This window comes from Ambystoma mexicanum, chromosome 5q (assembly GCF_040938575.1).
Source record: "Ambystoma mexicanum isolate Mex_15411 chromosome 5q, UKY_AmexF1_1, whole genome shotgun sequence".
Lineage (NCBI taxonomy): Eukaryota > Metazoa > Chordata > Amphibia > Caudata > Ambystomatidae > Ambystoma > Ambystoma mexicanum.
Genome location: NC_090933.1, coordinates 556921277 through 556947898, shown reverse-complemented (window position 1 = coordinate 556947898; position 26622 = coordinate 556921277). Strand labels below are relative to the sequence as shown.

The 26622-nt window shown below is 43.1% G+C and overlaps 1 protein-coding gene across 3 annotated transcripts in view; it reads left to right on the top strand.

The window, feature by feature from the left end:
- ST18 (ST18 C2H2C-type zinc finger transcription factor) overlaps window positions 1-26622 on the top strand; it is a 683846-nt gene that overhangs the window by 530124 nt on the left and 127100 nt on the right. For all 3 annotated transcript variants that reach the window (XM_069621036.1, XM_069621037.1, XM_069621035.1), the window contains exon 13: window positions 21294-21409. In XM_069621036.1, the coding sequence (XP_069477137.1) occupies window positions 21294-21409 (116 nt within the window). The remainder of the gene's footprint in view (window positions 1-21293; window positions 21410-26622) is intronic.

The window sequence follows — 26622 nt, the reverse complement described above, 5'->3', positions numbered from 1 at the left end:
TTCCTGGTCTCTCTTGCACTTCCTGTTACTCCAGCTTCTCCTCTCTCCAGCCTTCTCTTTCCACCAGGTTTCAGACTTTGCTGCCTGAAAGTAGGAGGGGTCCGTCATAGCCATCTTCTACAATTTCTCTGCTATATGATGGGGACTAGAAAGGGGTGACCAAGAAGTCCTCCCGATAGCCCCTGGACTCATCATCCCCTTGATCAGGAAGACACCAAGCCCCCTGAGCCACTACTCCGTCTGGCCAAGATCCCATCAAGAGTAAATTATTACAGTTGTTTTATTGCTACTAAATGGAGTCACATCTGTAAAAATCTAGGTATAAAAATATTGGTATCTCTGGCCCCAACACTTCAGGTTAGCGCAAGATGTAGTGCGGGTCATTTGAAATTGAACATTTTATAGAAAATTCTCACGTTCCTACCACAGGAACTCTGGACACCACTAATTTCAGTATTTATTTCTGGAATGATAGATTATTGTAACGCCTGCAGGTCCTACACAATTCAGCCATAAGGCTTGCAACAAATTCAGCTAGATTAACTCATGCATCCCCACTGTTAAGAAAAAAGCTACCAACATCTAACCAACTTTTAGGAAACAATTAAAAAAATAGTAACATAGAGATGTGCGGTCTGTGACATGATGCATGACGCAACAGAAGAACACTTTCAGTGACCGTATCATATTAGGAAAGCTTAAGAAAACTCCTGTCTGAACCATGCACTGTAAAGAAATCCTGCAGATTGAGCAATATATAATCAATGAGTAGATAAAATATCTGTGCAAAGCAAATGCAAAATTGGTACAAAAAAGGGTTTATGTTTGTTGGTAAATACTTCAAAACATTATTACAACATTCTTATCCAACCAACTCCAAACTGATGTGTATATGTTTGTACTCACCTGTTAACTAAAACCAGGATACAAAAGTGATCAGTCTAACTCTTCGGGGGTAGACACACATGTTGATGAGGTAATGCAGACAATGACCACTCTGTTTCATTCCTTAAACGTGTTTCAGACTATATGATTTTTCTAACAGCATTATCGTCTTCCAAGATGAATTATGCCTTAGTTTTTTAAAGAATGTCTCTATTATCCGTGTGCAAATCAAGAGCCCCACTGTGCAATACAGAAGACAATACTCTAACATCCTGCATCATGGCATCCCTAACCTTTCAGGCATAATGTGCCTGACACAAATGTTCATGACAACATGTCTAAAACACTGTAAAAAACACACTATCAAGGCAGTGAGCTGGCATTCGTCTCCCAAACAAAGACAACTGGAACCTTGAATAGACAGTATCCAGTGAAAATCCCTCCTAGAATATTTGGGGAAAGTATTTTAGGGTTCAGGAAATAAAAATCGCCTCCCTGATGACATTTTGCAGGTGAGATATTCACATGGAACCTAAAGATCTTGTGAAAAACTACTAAATTCAGTCGACCTCAATGAAGAAGAAATCTTTCAGGAAGATGTTTTCACCTGGAACTGCTTTTGAATAATGTCTGGTGGTTCCTGTAGCAAATAGCCCTTATCATACACCTGCTGCAAGCAGATTCCCAATTTGTAAGAAGGTTGAACAAGAGCTGGCAAAACAGTGGAGACTGTCAAACCTGTTGTGTGCCAACAGCTTCTCATAACTACTACACTACACAATGTTGTACAAGCAGCACACTCTAAGAGCCACAAAAGATGTAAAAAGGAAATTAAGTGGAACAAAACACATCATTACTTGATTGTTTCCTTTGAGGGACATTATCTTGAGAAGCTGACGCAGTCATGCAAGCTCACATAGGACAGGTTCCACGTGAATATCTTGCCTGCAAAATGTTGTCAGGTAGGCGATTTTGTTTTCCTGAACCATAAAATACTTTCCCCAAATATTCAAGGAGGGATGTCATTTACTATTCCAAATTCCATTCCTAGAATACTTGGGGAAAGTGTTTCATTTTAATCAGGGTGCACATTTGGCCACATTGTGCTTGATGTAATTTTCACTCGATACCGATCTTTCTTTCTCTTTGTTCTTTATTGGGCTTTTCCCTCATACCCAGCCCAATATGTCTTTGTGGGTTGGCTTTTTCAGTAGACCTTATTGAAAAAGCATTTTCCAAACGTTTTTTTCAGGTGTTACCTCAAAACAGCATATAGCACCCTTATGTAGGTTCACCTTGCTAGTAAATTGGCACAATGAAGTTTAGAAGATTCGCACAAAGTTACATATGGACTACTTAGCGAATGTATCTATTTGTCCTCGCTATGGCATAGGGGACTGAAGTAGAGTGAAAGTGCCTTTTACTATGTCTTTTAAGCATCCTTCAACAGGTGCAGGGTCACAATACCATTACTCCAAAAGCCATCGTCACTCCATATGGCTTTCCAAGAAGGCCTCCTAGTCTACTTTTTATTTCCTAGGCTAAAATCTGAATTATTTCACTCATTTCTAACAATGTAATACAATTACATTGATGAACGTTGCCTTACAAGACAATACAAAATACCCCTATTGGCCCAATATTTATATCTGTAAAATCTGTCATGTCTGGATTGAAATCCTTTATATTTCACAATGGGTGTTGACAATAATAGGTGAGGCTTTGATATCAACTCACTGTGTAAATAAACATTTAGATCTTACTCAGTTATTGGTGGCTTTATTCATCTATCTCTGTTATATCCTGAAATATATTTGCATGACCCTACAAAGCTCAATACATTTGATAAGATAAGCAAACAAGTTTGGATAACCCAGCTCCTATACTCACAGTACAACACATTAATTTGTAAAGCTCAAAGGAAGAAAGGTGTGAAAGTACAGTTCAGTCATGAAGGTTATGGGGATCCAAACTCATATTCGGCAAAAGCACTCCACGATATTCCTCTTGAAGAAGGCTCTGGCATTATCCCTGCAAAGATGACTGTCGTGCTGGGCCATGCTTTCATTGGCCTCCCTCAGACATAAACCTTGAATTGATGTTTTGACTGTGGCTAACACAACAGTCTCCCTCTCTTTGGAAATACCACTCTGTTGAAATGTGGAAGCACAATGGATGTTTTGTCGATGAGCACCATGTCTGCTATATCCTCACCTACCTTGATCTAGTGTTTGATGTGTAGCAACCGCTACTACTTGTTCACACCACTGATCATAGGTGAGGGTCTAGAACATCCCGAAAACTCACCATTGCTGTACTTTCGACCAACAATGCACTAAAAGTCCCCTTCCCCCATCATCATACAGCTCGTATCAGTACAGGTCTGCATTTGTATTTTTGAGTGACATAAAGCAATGTGGCATTGTCACCTGTAAATTAGTACATGTATTTCAATTTTGTTCCCCATCAAGGAAACATTGCATAAAACAAAAAGAAAATGACCAAACGCATAGTACTGTACATTATAATCATTTGTGCACCAAACCACAGTAAAGTCTGACTTACATTGCTTCATGCCATTTTTGACCTAGAGTATGCTGAGCACGGATTATCACGCAATTTATGACGTCATTCTCATAAATCAAGGATACTAGAGATTTCAGCTGTGATTCAGTTATTTCATATGTCTTTTTCTTGAAGAAGTGAATCAATGATCTTCCACAGGCATCATCAATTACAGTAAAGTAAAGTGTGTTCCAAACCACTGAACACATTTGACTTTTCCCAGATGGCACCCAACATCTCATACCATGTACATGTAACCCTCAACTGTTTACTCCTTCCTCTGACTAACTGAATCCCATCTAAAATGTCCCCTTACCTTACACTAAAAACACAAATCCCCACAAAATGGCTGCAGTGGGCTTATCAGTAACCCATCAACTTTAATTGCGCTGTAAACAAATCACACTTAGCCCTATCAAACAGCTCCACATCAGTGGCTCACTCAGACCCAAAGTGCTTTAACCTATCACATCCTGGGCTCCTGCTTCCGCATACGCATATACCTAAGTGTTACGAACAAGCCCATAGGAGCAGAACAGTACTCATGACTTGGATACATCTGATCCACATCCATCAACACCACAGGTTTCACATTTGCCTCTTTGGATACCCGGATAACAACACCCCTGCCTCTTTTCTTACAGAGTCACCTGCAGCAAGGCCAGCACATTTCCATCAATACGCTGCATCAGACCACTTTATAATACATGCCGAGTACAGCTCCCGATAGAACCCCTTACAGCATTTACTTCTCTTGATTCTTAGTTATCATTTTCTGTGGATGTGATTTCCAATTGTGTGTAGATAGAAGACAGGCAGATATGTAGGGTATAGACCACAACTGGGCAATTTCTGATCAGTAGTTGCCCTGGATTGTTTTCATAAATGGGTTTACCCATTGGCAAACACTCCTTCAGATTGGATAGAAAATCACACTTTTGGCTTTTGATGGGGATGGTCTGTTTGGCGACACGTTTCCACTTATGATTGCTTCCGGCTTTCTGCTTAGTTTCTTAAAATCTACTGTTGCGTCTTTCTGAGTGTGGTGGTTAAAAATCCAAAGAACCACCAAAAATATCGAACAAAAAAATACTCACTCACATACAGCTGCGCCAGTTTAGATTTTTTCGGGTTTATTATGGAGAAAAAATAAAAAGTCATATGATTGCACTTTTGCGATGACGTGTTTCAGCTCTGGCTGCCTTTATCAAATCAGGGCTTATTGCTATACATTATTGTCTCGTTTTGGGCTATTTACTTCATATGTATTTCATTTTCGGGTTGGATCCCGTATCCTTCAGATTTGCACTCATCTCTGACAGCTCATTTTAATCATTGTGTAGTGCCAGAAAACTGCAGCGTATAGCAACATCAAGTAACTCGCGAGTCGCAATGCACAAATAAAGTGTTTGTCAAAAGGTTCTCTGACTGGCCCAAGGAAGGTCGGGGTTACAAGATGCTCTAAGGTCTGGAATATAATTAACGTTTAGAACTGTTTTCAAAAGGCCAGATGGTTCATTATAAATTAGTCTGAAATGGTGTTGTGAAGTAGCAGGGTAACCTCCACTACTTTGTATGTGATGACCACAACGTATTCCGCTCTGTGACCTCCTTCCTCTAATGTGGATGCATCGTCTTCTTCCTGAGCATTGAATCCCACGAGTTCTAATAGCTTATCCTCCTGCTCGAGCTCGTCTACACGATGCCTATTATACACCCTATCAAAGGTGATGGCGTGGAGTCTGCAAGAAGCATGGCATGGACTGTTTTTCCGAGTGCTAATACTGTATGCCTCTTCCTAACACTGTCACTGTTTCCCATGCCCATCCCTTCTTGGCAACCAGTTTGGATGGACAGGATTTGGGAGGCACAAACAAGGAGCTTAATAGCACTTCTGTTTACAGTGCTTCTTTTGATCTGTAGGAATGCCCCTTCAGTGGGGGTGGGAAGGTGAAATAAAAATCAACAAAGGACAATCCCTTGAATTCAGTGGTTCCTGTACATATAATCTTCCTCCGACAAGAAAAACGCGCCTAGCATTCTGTCATTCAAGCCAGGGATCAAGCCCCACCTCCCGCACTTTGAAGGAGCTCCCACCCTCCCTATCTGCTGTTACCAGCCTACACTACCATTGAACTTACTATCACCAATTTGTAAATATCCTTCCCCAGGCGTCTCAGCATTTGAGTTGCCGATGGTCAATATTTGTGCAACCTTCACATCACCACCCAGTCATACTGCAACTTCCTACTGCACGAAGAACTTTTGTAAGGAAACTTCCCGCAGGAGTGCCCCATTGACTGTGTGATATAAATACAAATTTAAAAAATGAAAACCTTTCAATTCCCCTTTTTGCACCTCACTAGATTTAAAACGTCTGGCGTGAAGCCTAGTACCACAACCAAATGGGGCCCGAAAACAAATAACATGGCAATATCATGTTTTGCACAGTCACTTACAAACCATATTTTCTATGTGTTCTCCATGACCCACCCTAAATATATCCTGCGGTTTCCCTCAGGCCACTAGAGTGAGTAATGTTTCCTATCGTTGTAGTCAGTGTGGTCTGATTGGTAATGCACAGTGCTATCCTTACATTAAACTAAAACGCTCTGGGGTTATCACAAAGGTTCAAATGCACGTTTTAAGTCTCAGCCTGGCAAAGCGAATCCACAAGCGAAAAACAACGAATGCTTTTATGTATTTCTGCCTTTTTTTCCTTATCCACTTCGCATGCATAACAGTTGCTTAATTCGGGCAGTAATTTCCAGAAAATATTGTCTCTCCCTCTCTGTGAAATAGCCTGTCCAGATGCCCCCTAACAAACAACAACAGAAAAAAGCCAGAATCTGGACACAGCTCAAAAGCTCTCCTAAATGGAAATCGCTGACAAATAGCTAATGCTGTTAGTTCAGTTCACACTGTCAGCTCTCCAAATATCGCAGGGCTTAAAAAATGTTAAAAGTGCCAGATGCCATTATCTGTTATTCATGTTACCATTATGTTCTGGTCTTTGCTCAAATCAGTATAAACTTCCATCTGTACATTAATCGAATTCAATCTCTTTTTCCTTCGCAGTGTGCAGCCTTTTTTAAATTTTTAGCTACCATCTATGGTTGTTTTCTGCTTTCTCGCTGTGTCTTTCTCCTTATATCAAACATCCTTAGTGCTAATTTCTTTGCAACCACAGAAAAACAGGCTCGCACAAATAAAATTCGCAAAGTCGTGCAGTTGGTCCATTATTGTTAATAACACCCTATTTTTATGTTTATCATACTCGTTATTGATGCCTGTGAAAGGTGTGGGAGCTGGTCAGCTCTGATTCTTTTTTTTTATATAGCACTTAATGAGTTAGCCTGTTTCTGAGTGTTCCAAATGTTGGCACACAAAGGAAGTGAAGCACAGGAGAAAGATGTGATGATTTGGCGATGCTAGGAATACACCCTTCGATCACCTGTTTCTACGTACAATAACATCTTCTAACCAAGGGTGCCCCCTTCTGGCAGAGCAAGGATAGCATCTCCATCTGTTGAACCCCTTTTTGACTTTAGCAGGGATTATGGTCCTGTGCAGTCAGTCAGAACTCTATTGGCTGATTCTGCAAACTCTTTTGGGGTGATACCCTAGCATACCCCTTTCAATTGTGGCTAGCAATGTACGTAATTCACAAAGTGAATCTGGATGAATGTGCTGTAGATGCGACATTTGCATGCCTTTTTCTCTGTTGATTTATTTATTGGTGATTTATATAGCACCTATACAATTAACAAGCATTTCAATGCGCTCCAACACAGGGAGGGTGGAAAGCTAAGCAGCGATTAACTTTCTTAATAGGCATTGGGATATTAGGAATGGGCAAGTGCTCTGCGTTTAGTGGTACAACATAGGACGGGAGGAATACAAACTGTTACAACATATGACGAAAAATACTGCACGTGCCTGATGGTCGTTACAATAATGCAAGAGTTAAACATGAAGAAGAGAGAAAGGGGAGGGAGGGTGTAGGGCAAGACGAACAGAGCAAATAAGTGCAAGAGACACAGGAGAGGAAGGGTGTGAAAAAAGGGGGCAAGGGATAAAAGTATGCACATCCAGACAAAAAAGTGTCTGCAGATGTAAAGTGGCCAAATTTGATTCTTTTCTTTAGCAAGGCACACAACACACATGAGGCAAAAGTGGCTGCAGATGTAAAATCATGGAGAGACAACATTTGGTGAGCTTCCTACTCACAAGTAAGACTGCATGTTTCCTCGAGTTCTGGGGGGCCAGAGCGCGAGGGCTCACCAACGGCCCCAAAGTCCGGGTGACATCAACAGGATGTGCTGACGTTAAGAATGAAGATGGGGTGGGGGGACCCAGTACAGTCAGGCCCAGACAGGGGGCCTTGGTGATGGGCTTCATGCTGTGGGCCAGCTATTGCCTGCCAGCTTGTGATTTACCCAGATGATAGAAGGGGAGGCCAATCAGGATGAAGGCAGTGCCGGCATCAGAGCTTGGTGGAGCTGGCAGCCATGATGGAGGGAACGAAGGCCAGAACAAAGCAATGGCCCAACAGGTCGAAACTGGGCAAAAATCGACCAAAAGCAGCAAAATAACTTGAATGGCGCTGGGGTATTGGGCGGGGGCGCAGAATCAGGAATTAACAAGCCCCACCAGGGCAGGAGGGACAAAACAGCGCACACTGCCAACTTCATCAAAATGTAACACAAAGTAGGCCTGAATCCCGCAGGGCCTACCTTGCGCTTGCTGGGTGGTGTGTCCATTCCTCTGCTGCCTCACTCAGGCAGCATGATGTTCCGTCTGGTCGAAGGAGGGAGAAGTGCACAATGGCTGTTTCTGTGCATTTCAAAGTGCATCCTGAATTCACAAATAGAATGCACTTCCAAGTGTGCAGAGAACAAAAACATTCCTCTGTATCTGTTAGCGCAGAGGGGCGTGCAGTGCACAAGAGTGTCATTTCATTGACCTTCCTCAACAAAAGGCTCTTTCATTTACATCCTTTGGGCCTGATTACATAGCGCTTTTCAATAGAATTGCACCATTAAAAAACGCTTTAGTAAATCAGGCTGATTATGTCTATTAGGTTGACATTGAAAAAAGGGTGTCCTTATATGTGGATACTCAAAAAGCTTATTATATTTTAAGAGTTAATTTCAACGAACAAGAGACACGTGACTTCAAATCATCCTCCCCATCGCTAGCGTCCAACAAAAAGACTTTTCAGTGAACATAAAACTATTCACTTACATTGAGATCTGTAATGCATACCATCAGAGTGTTCATAATGCACACAACTACAACAACCATCCGTTCACGTGCTGTGTACATGTGGGTGGCATTAAGTCAGACAGGTAACTGACAAACGGTAAAAGATTGTCCCATGTGGAGTAGAGCGAATCAGCGCCAGGTTTAGCAGCTCTGAACCCGCGAATGTCGCTTTTTGCAGTTGACCAGAGTATCGAGGCCTTTTTCAATGCAGCAAAGCTTGGTTGGGCTGAACTCTTCCAATTACTCACAATAAGACGTTTCATAATTACCAAGCCAGGCCAATACATTTAGTAATTAGTCTACAATTATTCTTTATGTAGGCCTTCACAAGTGTGCAAAGTTGAGGGGAGGTCGCCATGCACATCCTGTAACCTCAGACAATCAATCACCTGACCTCGAGTAATGGCATGACTTTCTGTTCACACACCATGTGCATTCAAGAACATGTACCTCGGGAGAGATTCGGAGCAAATTGATGTCTCAAGGCAACAGTTAGATATGCTCATACATGTATAATGTCAATAGCAGGCCCTTTATGGGCTACCAGTGTGAAATGTGCTCCCCCAGGTGGGTACTGAGAGCCATGCATACATTAGTGTTGGGAGAATGTTCTGCAAATTAATGTATGAAGCAGGACTGGCTTTGCATCATGTATTATGTTGCAGAGCCCCCCCAGAAATGTGAAGGTCATCGTTATGAATTAGGTGACCTGCACATTTCTTGAAATCATGCAAGTAAATAAAGTTCATAATCAGTGATTATTTTTACTTAAGTTATTTTCAGAGTCTCAGGTCCTAAGTGTTTCTGATTAAAGGAAAACGCATGTCATGTCATGTCACTTCTTTTCTTACACCTCTAAAACACGTTTTAACAAGCAAACTGACAAGCTCCATCCACAAAGTCAAAAGGTGTATCATTTGACACAGTTCTGTCAATGGAATCTACTGAATCAATGTCCCAAAACCTCACCAACAATTACTTCCCTCAGCAAACACATGACAACCACTTAAGAAAGCCATGCTGCGAGGGAAAGTGTGAAAGTAACTTTTCCAATAGGTCCTCTCTGGGAATATTGGTATGTTCTTAAAAACCTTCAAACGTAAATAGACTTTAATGATCTCCTATAGTACAGATGTATTACAAACCAGATACTGAAAGTACCAATGATATGATATGACAGGTTATTTATAACACGCTTAATTCCATGAGGTTTCTAAGCACGGACCCGGGGATCGAACCTGTGTTGCTCCATGTCGCCTTGCTTCCAATGCGAGCACATTGCCCCCTGAGCTATCCTCCGAGACAATAAATAGTTTAGGGAACTTGTACCCCTTTGGGGGCAGTATTACTTACTTTTGCTACAGTAAGCATTTTTGTGCTAAATAATCAATTTGTTCCTGCTACTTTTCGGATTGACTTTATCTGGAGTTTAAGTTTTAAGGTGTATTGCATTGTGCTTGTTGTATCTGGCATCCTCATTGCCTCTTACAGAATCAAGCCTTACACTCTGTCTTGCTGACAAACGGCGAGCCAGGGGCACCCTCAGACACCTCTGCACCTTCTCTCATATCAGACTGTCTGGCCACAATTCAGGAATAATGTGCCGCCAATGATCTCTGCCTTAATGCCAGTAGGACTGAGATCCTCCCATCGGGACACTTGCTCCCTCCTTTCCTCTCTCTGGCCGTCCACCCTGGTCCGTCTTCCTGCTTCTTCCTCTGAGGTTAGGAGTCTTGGTGTAATTTTCGACTTCACCGTCCTCACATCTCCAACACCTCTACGAAGTCACACTATCAGCTGCACCTCCTCACTTTCCCCCAGAAGCTCACTGTCTCCAGAGCCCTGGTCCTCTCTTGGCTGGACTATTACAACAGCCTCTTTCGGAATCTGCCTGTCTCTACTCTTCGACCTTTACAAATTATCCGTAATAGGACTGTAAGACTTGTCCTTGGCCTCAAGCCCAGGGATTGTTTCCCTCCAGCTCTGCAATCTCTGCATCCCTGTGGCTGCAAGGATCAAATTCAAGACCCTTTGCATCGTCCACGAGGCTTTCTGGGGCCTGGGATTGCGCTACCTCCAACTTTCTCTTCCTAAACATCTTTCTTCTCGAGCCCACCGCTCATCCACTTCCAACTCTCTGAGGGTCAGACACTTCTCCAAGCAGAGAGTGGGGGGTAGACCTCTTTCCTCTCTGGCCTCCCTCTGGAACAGCCTCCCTGCCTCTCTCAAACTTGAGCAGAACCATCTCTGGTTCTGTAAGGACCTCAAGATCTTCTTTTTCGCTTCTGCTTCCTCTCTAACTCTCCCTTGCTGATGTCCCTCACTGCTCCGCACACTGCTCACCTGGCCACCCACTGAAACTTGGGCCCAGGCTCCTTCATATCCAGTTGCCCTCACACTGCCTCCAGGCTCCCGCAGCACATAAGGGACTGTTTCTGCAACCCTACAGTCCCTTGTCTCTCTGCACTTATGAGCCACCGTTCGGCAGCACTTATTGAGTTACCTGCACTTCTCCCACCCAGCCCCCAGCACTTCTCCACTCCCTCCTCCCCGCACTTGCACGATCTGAATGACACAGGGCCTAGTAAGATCGTTGTTTTGTCCTTCTGTCCCCCCTCCTTGTCTTTACGCACCTAGAAAAACTTGTTTACAGGTGCGTTATACATGACGTTCACTCACATGTGTTTGTCAATAACTCCTGTTTGATGGAAGCGCATGTCAAGGGCATTGTGTCTTCACTTCCACTCCCATATCACCAGATGCTTCCTCACTCGAAGAACCAAGCCTCTATAACCTAGAGAAGAAATCTGATCCCGCTTCATTGAAAGTAGATTCTCACCCTTCCTGAATGGATGACAAACTTGGGGGTGGGGTTCTTTGAAGTACATGTACGCGATAATAAAACTTAGTTCTAGTTTGAACTAGCAACTTGGCATTGAGAGGCTACAGGTCCAAGCTTCTCAGCCATCTGGCTTCAGTATGCCTGCTCTTCACAACCACCAATCTGTGCCATAATTTGCTACCGCAAGAGAAAAAAGTAGGAAAGCAGAGGGGGGCCTGGCTGCACCAACTGTAATTGAGGCAGTCCACAGATGTTTGGCCTGGTATTCTGGGAACCTGCCTCCTCTTAATCATTTCTTTGAAGAAACTAGCAATTCTGTTTGACTGTGACCTTTTTTTAACTCATCGAGTAGATTATAACTCAAGATCGCGCCATCATCAGATTTGAGTGTTACGCTGATTTCTTTGTTTATTGCAAGAAAACCAGAAATAAGTAATTGCCCCCTCCTCAATATCAAGCAAACCTGCTGTGCCTTTTGTTTAGGACCCCTAATGTATGAAATGCATCCCTTCAGAATCTTCAACGTTCAGATGCACCCTTGGTTGCAGGAGAAACATACAGTTAGGGTATCTCTACAGACGTCGGCTTGGCAGTACTGACTGCCTCTCTGTCAGAGGATCAATTTCATGGTGCTGTGTATTGCTTATACGCCGGAATTGGCTCCTTCTTTCATCAGCAATCCAATTCAACTACATAAACCAATCACATGTTTATTCCAAATGTCATTATTTAATTTTGATGTTTAAGATACATCTCCTGTCAATTGTACAGCATTATAGAAATGTTACAGATATGACCATCTTACCATCATATATTATTACGGAATCCGTACATTTCATGATTCTCCGACAGGTGAACGTGTCTTTGATTATTTAGGCAGCAACATTGCAAAAACTTTACGCACAAACACCTCTGGCACATAAAGGTCCATCTGTTCCGTCGCAAATGACTAAAAATATGGTTATTTGCAAAACAAGTTCTTCTGCAGCATTGTCTCTCCTTGTTAGTTTTCTCTGCATCAGGACCAAGACATCTTGCTTTGCATTTGAGCACTCTAAGAAATCTTTACTTACATTAACTCAAACGTATTCTTTTGCCTAGGGGCTAAGCCAAGGTGTCAGCATCCGAACTCCAGACATGCCCCAAGTCGGGTCAATTCTGTTCTTGCACACTAATCTTACCATCTTCACATTCCTGCCTTCATCGGACTGCATGAGGACTAGGAGTCTAATCCTGGCCTTCCTATGTATCACTTTGAGAGTCAGCAATTCTCTTAGCCCAGTTAGAATACAGTTTGATCTTTCATAGCCCTTTGTAGCCTTTTAGTTAACATAACCTCCATGACTGACTAATATGGCACTTATCTGACACCTCTATGCTATGCACCGTCCCTTGCTCCCCTACCTTGCATTTTTCGGTATTGTATATAATGCATATGTTGCTCTATGTTTCCCCTTCGCTGTCCCTTTCTACTTTGCATGCGGCCTATCTGACCATTTCCAAAGCCTTTGAAAGGTCAAATGTCCCTCCCTCTCCCCGTTGCTTTGGAGACACCATGACGTGTTCGAGGTTCAGGTCTTACTAAAAATCCTAAAAATAAACAAATAAAGACCATTTGATGAGACTGGTCAGTATACCAGTAGTCTTCCTGATGTTTTCGAAGGTCCCTGCAGCAAGATTCCTATCAGATGGAGCCCTTCCTGCAGGAGACTGTGAACCCACATGATAAGAAATCGAGACAAGACAAAGAACGAGGTAATTTCCTCCAGAACACGGTCACAAGCAACAGTACCTATTTGCACACCTATTTTGTCTACAGAGACATATTCAGCAGAGCATTTAGCTTGCTCATGGAAATAGGAATGTTAGATTATTTTGAGATTCAGGTATTACATTTTGAAGCCGTTATTTTACTCCTGTGTTGATTGAGCATAGTAGAGCCCCTTGATGGTCTGATGGTTGGCACACAGAGATAAAATGCCTGAAGGGATGACTCCTGCAGGGCGAGGAAGTACTTAGCACTGGAAGGTTGAAATGGGAGGGTGTCCTCCTGGGAAAGGTGCTGAACATGATCCTTGCATCCCATGACTCACATAAGTAAAGTGAAAATCGAGGAAATTCTCATGTCGGGACATAAGTATAAAAGGATGTACTTGTACATCCTCTCCTCATGGTGTAAGGTGCCCATAGGTGTAGAAGGCTTCCTCTGTGGTGGAAGACTTGTATTATGCCCCTTAGAGGAATACCTCTTCCAATAATGTCCCTTCTCACCGCGGGGGCATCATTGGGAAGGCAGCTGCATCAATTTTCACAACCAGGATCATATTCAGGGCAATGTGAATACTTTCTCTGTGTCTTTATAGGGGAGTCATTTACACCCTAGAAGTATATATGTGTGTCATTTTGAAGGCTACAAGCAAAGGTTGATAACGTGTGCCCGACCCAGTTGAGTCAAAACATCCAAGACTGACGTTCTGCTCCCTGTGCCCACCTCCTGATCCACGTCCACAAGTCCATACCTTAGGAGTGATCTTTAACACCAACCTGTCCTTTGCATCACAAATGAAGGCAGTTAGCAAGTCATCATACTCACAGCCATGTCTTCCTCTCGGTATGCTGCCTCGTGTGCAGATGCTACAGAAAAGCCCTCCTGTCATTGCAGTTATCCTCTTGCGCTTGGATGACTTGCATGAGAACAATGTTGGTCTTGCATCAAAAGACTCCTCAAAATATGGAGTTCAATTATTTGCTGCACGTCTTCTTCGCATCAGGAAGCTATCTGATCGTATCGCCCTGGCATTGAAAGCGTGGTACTGACTGACAGGGATATACTGGGGTGACGGCAAGACACCCTTCTCAAGCCTATTGCACAATCCAGAGCCTCAGGTCCGACTACATCAGGAAAGCCGTCTCCTAGTACCCGCAGAAGAGATACGGAAAATCTGTCTTTTGCTACCTCTTGGGCACCCGCCACTCCAGACTTACAGGTTTTGCCGGTAGAGCTCTGCATGTGCAAATCATCCCTTTCGACTCCAGCTCTGCTTCGTGCCAGATCAAGTGGAGAGCCGTAATTCCCCAAAGAGGCACATCTTCGGGGCCACCATAGGCATTTGAGGGGCCTACATACCCCTGGACCTTTAGCTCTGCCCTCACAGGTGCACCCTTGCGCTCTAAACCATACTCATCGTCATCCTGTGCAAATTGCATACGCACTTAACTAAATCAAAAAAATAGGCGACTTATCTTGCAGAATGCAATCTACAAATCCACCAATGTTGGTTATTTGTGATATTCTCCGAACCATTCCCAAAGACTTGTCTTCCTGTCTCGCTCGTCATCTTTTCAAGAGTCGCTCGGTGTCATTCGGACATACATGTCCAGAAATACTATTAATGATTCGCATATGCGTCTTTCAACACAAAAACAATTCTTTTGTGAAAGTTGATCAGCATTTAGAGTAAAATGTCACACATGCTGGCTGGAAAAAGCATTTCATTTCCAGCTGTATCTCTATCTCCTTTCAGAACTTTATCTGTGGGTTAAATTCACCTTTAAGCACCAAAACAAGCGTAAAATCTGCACACAAAACAACAGATGGCAGCCTTTACGATTTTATTGATGAATAACCTGAAAGGTTGAATGAGGGATAATGACTCGTCGCTAAAGTTCAGGCACCAAGACAGGCTAAAGCTGTGCCTCGAGTGGAGGTGGGGTTGTGATTTTCGTCGACAGAAAAAAAGCAATTATGAGGCTATGAAATGTTTGAATCCAGACGATTTTAGTAGCAGGATATTTTTCAAATGTGCTCTGGGCACGGAGTTGCTCTGTCTTCCTCTGTCCGTCATTCGGTCGGAGTTATAAGAACTCCAGAATATTTCAGCTTGGATTTCATTTTGCCTCCTTTTGGTGGGATTCTGTAGGTGTTTCAGTAAACCACGGTAGGTGTTCTTCCCAAAAAAAGCACAATACATTAAAACCCAATGTTGTCTCCTCTGGAAAGATATTTTATCAGCTTTATGCGATGTTTGACGATGTGGCGAAGAGAAACAAAGCAATGTCACATGATCACACAGTGAGTAAAATGAAGAACAGAAGGCGGTATCAAGCCGTACAATGATTCTCTGAGATTGGCCAAAACCAGTTGGTTACATTTCACAGCAGGCTTCGTTAGGTCAGCCTTTTTCCTACTGTCTGATTGGGACTGCGGGGTTGTTGTTACGCAAAGTGCCATGCCTTCATGTGGCAGCAGCCAACAAGCACATCTTTGCCAGTGGCCCTGTGTAGCACTGCCCACCTCTGCTTAACTGCTGTAGGTCACTGCATAGGATTAGGTCACATTCACCACAACACCCATTCCCTTCCTAGCCCACAACCCAATGGACAGTGTGCCAGGACCTTTTGTATAATGACACTCTAAAAAGTGGTTAATCACACATTGATTGCACAGAAAAAAATTAATACGTTCTTCTGCCCCCACACTGCAGATACAACAAACAGAAACAATGCAAAAAGGACCCAAAATTACATTACATTAAAGTCATCCATTGCCATTCGTACCTATAAAATAACAAAAAGACATAGATCGTGAATTGATCAAGAGTATTGACACATTGTCATCTCCAACAGGCACATTTGTAGAGCACACATTCACCACCAGAGGGGTATCTTGCTGCTATTTACAGATAGCATGTGTTTATTGTTACCCAACTTAATGATACTCGTTGTATCCACCTCAGAAGGATGAATGGCTTTGTCAGGATTTGAACCTGTGACCATGCGATCAAACACAGACTTTTGTTGTGGATGCATTAGTCCTCTGAGCCACAGAACCAGCTCTCATAAGAGCTGCAGTACAGCACTACAGCCAACCATCCAGCCCATCAGAATGTGGCATTACAATGTTGTGCCTGGTCTAATACAACATCCATTCAACTCATCCACTCTGGCAAAGATCCTTCTATACCTCGCAGGCTATATTCATCCACAAATCCTTCATCAAATTATAATGATGTACTGCATGATACTATCATGTCCTTACAAAAGGGCAAAGGCAAACCTGGCCGACAAAGGTTAATACAATCAGTGAGACAACATGACATCAAATACGTGAGTGAATGCTTGGTCTTGAGTGAGGGGAATCAAATGTAAGTGCTCCTAATATCACCAAAAGGGGGATACTGTACCTGATGGTAATGTGGGCAGTTTCGTAATATCGAGCTTTTCTTATGTCCCGAAGCAAAGTCAAGGGCCATGAGTAGGGGAAGGGTCACTATGCCAAACGATAATGACCCGTCTCCTGAGGTCTATAAAGCTATCAGCCATAGTGGCAGTACACGTTTGGAAGGTTTGGTGGTAAAGTAAAAATGGTTGCATTAATAGTGAGTAAGGTTGTTAGTAAACTAAATGTGGTTTTATTTTGTAGTATTTAAATAGCAAGGTTGTGTGCATAATTTAAGCAATTTCATTGCAAACCTGGCAAACCTGAAGCATGATTAACGGTTTATCTATGAGAAAGTGCAAGCAGTTTCCAACAGTTAAGCTTTCTAGGATGCTGCAGCAAAGAAATGTACTTTGAAGTGCATATTCACAATAATTCACACAGCCTTCCACCCTACTAGCACCCACTATTTCTTCGACCTTTCCCACTTGCCCAACATCTTCCCCCACACTTTCACTACCTAGTGATTTCAGTATCTCATTTACGACATGTCTGCCCACACCTTTCCACTTCTATTTTGCTCCCTAACATGCTTTATACCTCCCACCACTCTCACCCTTTTCTGCCCTCCAACACCCTCTTTCCTGCCCTCCTCTCCCCGATGTCTCTCCGCCTTATCATCATGACTATCTCCTCTTTTAACTTCCCCTACACCCCACGCGCAACCCCGTCAATTTGAAATCACAACCTCATCTATCCACAAATGACGAACACTTCCAACATCATTGACGTCGCATTATGGAATGCTAGATCTCTCTGTAACAAATCTGCTGCTATCCTGGACTTATTCCTGAGCCTGAACCTCAACTTCCTCTATATTACTGAAACTTGGATCCCTCCCCACAACGCTTCTGTTCCTGCATTACTCACTTCCTCCTCATCTTCCTTCGCCCATGTCCCTCAAAACAAAGGCTATGGTGGTGGCATTGGTCTTCTCTTCCATCCCAATTACCTTACTTCTCCCTGTCCCACCCCTCTCCCTGTCCTTCCCTCCTTTGAATTTATGTATAAAATGGTCAACTCCCCCCATGCCATATCTTTTATCATTATTTACCATCCTCCTGGCCCTCTTGGATCCTTCTACGAGGATATTGACCACGTCCTTGGCCTCATTTCCCCAGTCCTACACCTCTAATCGTTCTTGGTGACTTTAACTTCCATCTCTCCACTAATCCCCCAACTTCTCCTCTCCTATCCATACTTGACTCCTACCTTTATACCCCTCTCCCCTCCCCACCAACACACCTCTCCGGCTCCACTCTCAACCTTATATTTACCTCTTCCTTCTCTGCCTCTTTGATATCCACCCTACATAACCATCTACCCAATCACTCTTTACTCTCTGTCGCCCTCTCCCACCCTTCCATTCCTCCTCTTCTCCTCACCCTCTACCTCTTTCTCCCTATGTAACTTTAATCCCTCTCTTTTTTATGCCTCCTGCTCCTCTTCTCCCCCACCTCTCTCTCATTTCTCCTCTCTCTCGGCTAATGAGGCTTCTTCCACCTTATCCTGTTCTCTCACTTCCAATCTCGATGCGCTTTACCCTCTCTCTCCCCCTTTCACCCTTCTCGCAAAACTGCCCAACCATGGCTCTCATCTCACCTTTCCTCCATGTGTCGTCTCCTCAGACGCCTTGAACGACTCTGTTTTAAACACCCCTCCCCTACCAACCAATCCACTTACTTCTCCTACCATACCCTCTATGATAACTGCCTCTACTCTGCTAAATGAAATTACTTCTCAGACCTTCTTCATTCTCAATATTCTCACCCTCGCCGAATCTTCCAAACTCTGACTCGCCTTCTCCCTCCCCCTAACCCTGATCATTCTATTGCCTCTCCTCCCTCAGCCATTGATCTTGCAAATTTCTTTTCTGCCAAAGTCTTCACTCTATACCAAAACATTCTCCACTCCCCCTCTTACTCTCCCCCAGCACCTCTTCCCTCCACCCCATCCTCTACCATGTCATCCTTCACCCCTGTCACTCAATCTGAGGTTTCCCTCCTCCTGTCTAAAACCCACCCTACCGCTGCTCCTTCTGATCCCATTCCTACATCTCTCATTCCTCAAATGTATCCCCCTCCTTATATCTTACCTTACCTCCTTCTTCAACACTAGCTACCTCTACCTTCCCTTCATCCTTCAAACACGCTACCATCATCCCAATCCTAAAAAAGCCCTCACCCAACCCCCACCTCGCTTCCAATTTTCGTCCCATTTCTCTTTTACACTTCCTATCTAAACTCCTTGAACGTATTGTCTATTCTCAACTCTCCTCCTTCGTCTCCAACCTCTCCCTTCTCCCATCTAACCAATCTGGATTTCGCCCTAACCATTCCACTGAAACTGCTCTTACCTCTGTACTCAGCTCCCTTCTTTCTGCTCGCTACTCTAAGCACTCCTCGAATATCATTCTTCTTGACCTCTCAGCAGATTTTGACACTGTCAATCACCCTTTACTCCTTGACTCTCTAGCATCCTTTGGCCTTAAAGATCCTGACCTCAACTGATTCACCTCCTATCTTTGCAATCGTACCTTTGCTGCCTCCTGGGGCGGTGACACCTCCCCTACCTACCCTCTAAACTATGGTGTCCCCCAAGAATCCATCGTCGGCCCCTTTCTCTTCTCACTCTACACTTCTCTCCTAGCTCCTATCATCTCTTCCTTTGGTGTCTCTCACCATTTCTATGCAGATGACACCCAACTTTTTCTCTCCTTCTCTTCCTTCAACCCTGACATCCATCTTAAACTCTCTGCTATTAAATCCTTGATGTCCTTTTCCTGCTAACACCCGCTCACCCCCCTCTCCACCTCCTACCACCCTTTTTCCTCCTTCCCAGCTCCCCATCTCCCCCAATGCCCGCAATTTGGCCTACACATCGATTCTAACCTCTCCCTCGCTCACCACATCTCTCTGACCTCCCGTTCCTGTGGCTTCCACCTCTATAACATCCACAAAATCTAACCCTTCCTTCCCTTCGACGCCATTAACTCTTAATCTCCTCCCTTATCTTCTCTAGACTTTTCTACTGCTTGGCTCTCTTCTTCGGTCTCCCCTCTACACATCTAACCGCCCTTAAATCCATCTACCACTCTGTCATTCGCTCTCTCTGCCTTCTCTCTCTTCATGACTCTATCTCTTCCTCCCTCGCTTCTCTGGGTTGGCTTTCCTTTCACTCCCAACTCAAATTCAACTTCCTCTGTCTTGTCTTTAAATCCCTTTACAGACTAGCTCCTCCCTACCTTGTATCCCTCCTCACTTTCTACTCTCCTTCTCGCCCACTTCGTTCTTCCGATCACTTCTTACACTCTCTTCCTCCCGCACCGTGCACTCCCTCCCGTTTCCACTCTTTCCAACTTCTGACTCCTTAACACTGGAACAGACTCCCTCTCCCTATCCGCTCCATCACCTCCTACTCCTCTTTCCGTACGTCCATAAAAATCTCACCTTCTTCAATGTCCACCCTAACACCTCTCTACTATCCTCTCTCACCACTGTCCCATACTACGCATGTTAACCCATAAATCTCATTCAAATTGTTCTATATACTGTTCTCAGCTATGCGATTCATTATTTGTTATGTAATGTTTATATTGTATTTTCTGTTGTTTCATGCAAAGCGCGTTGGCTCAAAGCGCTATATAAAATTTAATAAAAACAAATACAAATACAAGTGTCTTGTTGAAAGAAATATTGCCTGGAAAGTGCATCCCTGTTTCCTTTGCCTGCCTTTAAAGCCAGAATGTTCTGAATGTAGTCAATACCGGATGTTATTGACAGCATTATAAACTTTCTGGTTGGCTGAGAGGAGGTCAATAACAATATCCATGTGCTACTTAGGTATGATTGGAAGGTGATCCAGCTACAGTCACTTTCTCATTGTGAGAAGTCTCTCCAACACAAAAATTCAAACATCCATCCCAAAGAACAGATCTGAAGCTCAGCTCCCCATGTTTGCATCAACACAGGACTGCATCCTGCCTTACTGGTCTTAAAGAGATAGGGGCCATGATGTAGTTCACTGTAGATGCTTTATGAATGGAATTATTAGTGCCAAAGAGTGTGCCTGTACAGTTAGAAAATATTTAAACACTAGACCCTGATGCTATGTGGATATGCAACGAATCAGGCTCACATATGCAAAAGCGAAGCGTGCACGACATTGCTCAAGACGTAGTGCCTGGTGTTTGTGGTTTGAGCTGGTCAGTAGCCTCATGCTTTTACTGAAACCAGTGAGTCTGCTCCATTCAAGTTCATGCATTAGTTCACTATGCATTAAAAAATTCATTACATATTAAATCCTTCCGTCATCTCTGCCCTCCTCACATATATTTTCCTATTTGCCATGTTCCAGCCAACCACTTTCCCTGTTTCATTTTAAAGATGTAGACATGAAAAATGCTCTGACCTGCGATGCATGGATAGGAGTTCACAATGTGGTCACAGGTGCATAAAAGTCGAGGTACGTGTGAAATCAACAAGAGGCAATAATTGTGGTGCTATTCCATTTCAGAAAGAGGCAGGAAGCTGCACAGAAAGTATCGAGGATAAAAGATACCCTGGAGATGTACAAATGCCCAGCCCTAAATCCAAGCTTCATTCAAGAGACATTAAAAAGGAGCTCATCACGTAAGTTGAAGACACTTGGTGTATTTCTCAAGAGGTATTTGTAAGGATATCCGGTTCTGGAGACACAGTGGTAGTAGACCTGGCTAGAAGTAGTTTTAGCTCTCTTCCAGAGCTCTTGCCCAAGTTTGTAGGGGGTCTCGGTTAAGAATGGTTCCTGGTTCACAAAGATTGTATCATGGCAAACGCCCATTCGTAGTGCTGCCCATTTCGGAGAAGTGAGTGCACCTGTGTACATTTGTGAGAGAATTGCCGAATGTTGCTTTTTTAGAGCTTTTGTTTCCACGATGCCTAGTACCAATGTACATCAATGATCTTTCACCTTTTGTGCTGCCTTGCATGTATTTTGCTATTATTGTAGGGATGTATGATGCTTAGTATATTGATATGTGTTCCTTCTGTGCTGCAGTGCTATTTTCTCACATTAGAAGGTGCCTTTTAGTTGTCTATGGTAGTCACTGGCGGTGTAGTTAAAAATATGATAACAACTCTCCCAATCCATAACAATCACCTGTTCTGTAATGTAGAGTGCCTTTCTTTGGCCTATAACATCTTAACTGAAGCAGTATGTGCATGGGTTCCATCTTGAAATGTTATCAGTCACCTGGGTGTGTCAGTTGTCTGATAGTGTTTCTATTTAGAGTGAGTTTTTCTTGTGTGTGACAGTATGTAATGATTCCTCTTAGGGACCGAATCACTACATTAAATTATCAGGGTACAATGTTGCCAGTGTAAATGCTTCTATGACGTTTGGGTAGCCTGCTGCAGGAGCCCAGGGGGCTACTGCTGTGTTCATTCCCCCTGTCAAAGTAGTGTGTGATACGTCTCAGTGTGTTGGACTGAGCAACCTTTTCTGTATTGAAATATAGTGACTTGTGCGAGAATGCAACACTATTTCTTGAAAATATCCCAGTTGGAGTGCCCATAATTGTTCTCATTTTACTCTCCGTCCAGTTTACACTCCCCTTTTGCAATCCATCTTGTCTCAAAATAAAGAGGATTTAAAGGAAGAAAGCAATGGTTGTACATTTTCTACACAGCACTGTGTTTTTGTCTGAGATGAAAAAAATGAAATGGGAAAGAGGAAAATGTAGCTCTGTTCTGGAAACAGGCATGACTTCATTGTTTCTCATGATCTCAGTGGCTACGGTTCTGATTGGCCATGATCCAATTGGCAATACATCTGATTGGACATGCCTCTGATTGATAAAGGTTCTGATTTGCTGTAGTTTTAAATGGGCATGCCTTTAATTGCCAATTTTTCTGATTGATCATCGTTCGGTTAGTTTTAATTAGCTGTTGTTCTGAGTGGCAATGCATTTAGTTGACAGTTCTACCCCACACAATGAGAGCAAAGTGTTAGTCCGTTCAGTAAGGTTCCATCAGCATTCAGTCGCTTCCACAGTGCTTCAGTATTAGAAGTATCTGAACTTTTTGGACATAGCAACTTTCAAAGCTGGGATATTTAGGAATGTTGCACGTGGCCAAAGGCTGTTTGTAGTTAAAGCAATGCGACAGAGGTAATGCAGATTTTAAATGCAGCTATAGCAGCATTTAGCACCATGGATCGGTGTACAGCCAATCAGATTGCTTGGAACCTGAGAAGAGGGGCTTTGCACGGTACCCCATGCTCTATTTCTATTGCAACCATCATACATGTATTTTATATTATTTTATTTTTGTCTGAAAGCACAAACCACATGTTTAGCACGGTTTGGTTTTCAACATCAAAATGACCCTTACACAACGGACATTAGCCTGAGGTACTAACAGAAACAAATGCTGAGATTGGCGGGATGTTGCTGGTGGTAATGATCCAACGTCCTGGTTAAAGGCCTTCACTGCGCCCGGGATCATTTCTTAATCAAGAAACTTATTTGCAAGCCGTTGGTTGTCCCTGGGTTACGCATTCATAGAGGGTAGGGATCATCAGTTATGAACGAGATCCCTCGGTAATAATAGAAGTCGTACTTGAAGAATGAAAGAAGTAATTACGGTATGGATGGGCAGTAAAGCTGCCATGGTAATGATGAATGTCTAGTGCAAAATACATCTTTCTAGCTAATTTTCTTACTATGTTTGGTTAAAATTGGAATAAACAAAATCAACCTTTACAATATAACATTAAAACAGATGAATGTAATCATGATATCAGAAAAAAACAAGAAAAGTAAAGAACACAAAAAAAGCCAAGTAATTGCTTGTCACGTATTATATCAGCTCACATTCTCACAACATTCGTATTCCTAAAACAATCCTTGATTTCAATCACATTAATACTCAACAGATCATCCATCAAATCAAGGCATGGTACATCATTTCCCATCTTAAATACCCGTACACATGCACTTTGACTAAATGTAATTCAACTCATTCATTAATTTCATTTTGAAAAGAAAAATCATTTCCTATTCATTTTATAGTCATATTATTGTTGACCTTGAAACTAAATCTATTCCATCATCAATTCACATTTGTATACACTGTTGAACAATTAATGAAGCCCCAAATGGCCAATGCAGTTTCTGTATTCCAAAGGCTAACTATCATTTGCAAAAGAGCTTCATCGTCAATCTCTCTCGTACAGTACACAAACTGTCCCAGATGCAAACTTCTGAAGAACAGGAGACCAGAGCATGCAGAAACATATGGTTCCATGTCTCAATTTCTGATTGGATACCAGAGGGTCTGCAATAGGAGGCTTCCTTTAAAGCCAGCCCTCTATGGGCCATACATTCCTGGGTCATTAAAATGGTGAACCTAAATCGCATCAATGTGTTTCTCAGAAGCCTATTCTGGCATCGCAATAGGTAAGATGTTATCATACCCAATTCGTTATGCTACTTTTGTTGGTGGACTAGCGAAGTGTACTATGCAAATTCTCAGTAGTAACAATCCAGTCCACCTGGTATAAAAAGCACATTAGAAAACCCAGCCTAACATCCATGTCTTCCTCACTCCACTCACTTCTAGCTCAATACAAATAATCCAGGTTGAATGATTTGGCATATTGGCTACTTTGAAAACAATGCATTTGTGAACTTCTATGATTCGTTTTAACTCATAAGTGCTGGTTCGGTGTCACCTATATTGAACCCAAAATTAATGCTATGAACTGTGAAGATGGGAGGAATGCATTTACACATTTGGATGCATCTATGCTGCTTTGTATGAGGGGACAAGCAGCTTCACAGGCCAGAGGTCACATCTCGGAATCACTGGGCCTCATTAAACGGTAGGAGGTAACCATGGCGCTATTAGCGCCATGGCTACCCCTTACCGCCTTCTGGGCCCGGGTAGGCGGTATGGGGATTTACGGGGTCATTCCGACCCTGGAGGACCCGGTAAATCCCCATGCCAATTACCATTCCCCATTCCTATTCGAGCCCAGATAGGGCTCAATGGGAATGAAGAAAGTTCTAATAACGGTACAGCTATTAGCGGTACCGTTATTTGCTCTGAAGTCCCTCAGCGGGTCCCTTCCTTAACGTGTGGTCTGACCACACGTTAAGGACGGGACCCGCTGAGGGACCTCGTAGTAGGGCGGTAGGGGATTACCGGCACCGGTACCCTTACCGGTGCCGGTAATCCCCTACCGCCTACCGTGTAATGAGGCCCACTGTGTCTGAGATCCATTTCTATGATGAAAATTCATTAGAGATAAGAATCTCAACAATGGATGGCACAAGGCGCCTAGTGATGCCCATGGGAAGGACTGAGATGATGTTCCCCCTAGTGGCCGGGGTTGCACGGGAGGGGAGAGCAACATCACCGCTCTCCCCCTTGGCCTCACATGCTGCCACTGCTATTCATAGGGCAACCACCAAAACGTTTGGCTTTGCCATGCCCGTTTTATACTGTTCGTGTACATTGTTTCATATCAGAAGAACTGCATGTTGCTGCATGTTGCTGCATATTGCCTCGTTGCAACCACCGACATCCATACTTTGGAACCTTTACTACGGTTTCCTTTCTTTGTCCATTCTAATGCTAGCCCAGCTGTCCTTCATTCCGATTGCACTCGATTTGTTTTGTGTTTTTTTTACCTGGGCTCCTATCCAGGAAATGCACTGATGAAATGCACAGTTTCCTTTAATATTGAAAGAAATCAGCTCTCTATTGCTAACACTTTTAAAATAATACGCTTTTGCTATAACTTTCCTAACTGACAATTTCTTTTTGTTCTATTTTTGCTTGGAGGCATTTCCAAATCTAGCTCACCTAAGTGGTCCCATAACTCATTCATGAGCAGTGAATTACTATTGAAATGGACCTTTTAATCGTGCTTCATGCAGAAGCCCAGCAATCAATCGCAGGACTGGGATTTGAACCTGTGACGCTCTGTGTCGTCTTGTTTCCAAGACAAACACCTTGCACCTGAGCTATCCTACTGGACCATTAAGTCAAACATTACTTTTTCCATCGTGTAACCTTCTCTGATGGCAAATTTCCAGGCTTACTGCCTGATATAAACTTAGAATGTAAATGATGCCATCCAGGCTGCTGTGGATTACCCACTGTTGGGTCGCAGATATTCCACTTAACGTTACATGGGAGCCCCTGAACTAATTTCCAACATCTGATTCTGGAGGTTGGTCCTCCGGCTCGGAACAGCTGGAACTTTCCCAATGGGAGCTACGCTACTGCAGTGCCAATTACATTAGTGAGGAACACTCTGGGGATAATTGGCAGAATCTTACAAATGCATTTCTAACAGCAGATTAAACATGTATATTTATAACAAAACAACTTTGATCAAATAATTTAAAATTTAAAAGCGGGGACTTCAATGTTGGCCAACAATGACCTCTTTGAAAAACATATGTTAAGATTAAATCACGTAATTGAGAGAAAATAAACAATAACAAACAATTCACTGAAGAGTCATTGACTCAAGGCGTTACAGATATGGTTTCAATGTTAGATCTGATGTTAATATTGCAGTCATGTCTGCCACAAGTCATTAGAATATATCCAGCCATTGCACAGTTATGTCAACTTATAAACTAAAAACTCCAATTGACAATGTTGATCTCATGAAGAATCTCATGAAGAAGACACTGGGGGCCATTCCGAGTTGGGCGGTAAGGGTTTACGGGCACCGGTAAGGATGCCGGTGCCGGTAAACCCTTACCACCCTATTCCGAGGTCCCTTAGCGGGTCCCAGCAGGAATGACCCATTAAGGGACCTTGGAGCTAATAACGGGCCCGCAATT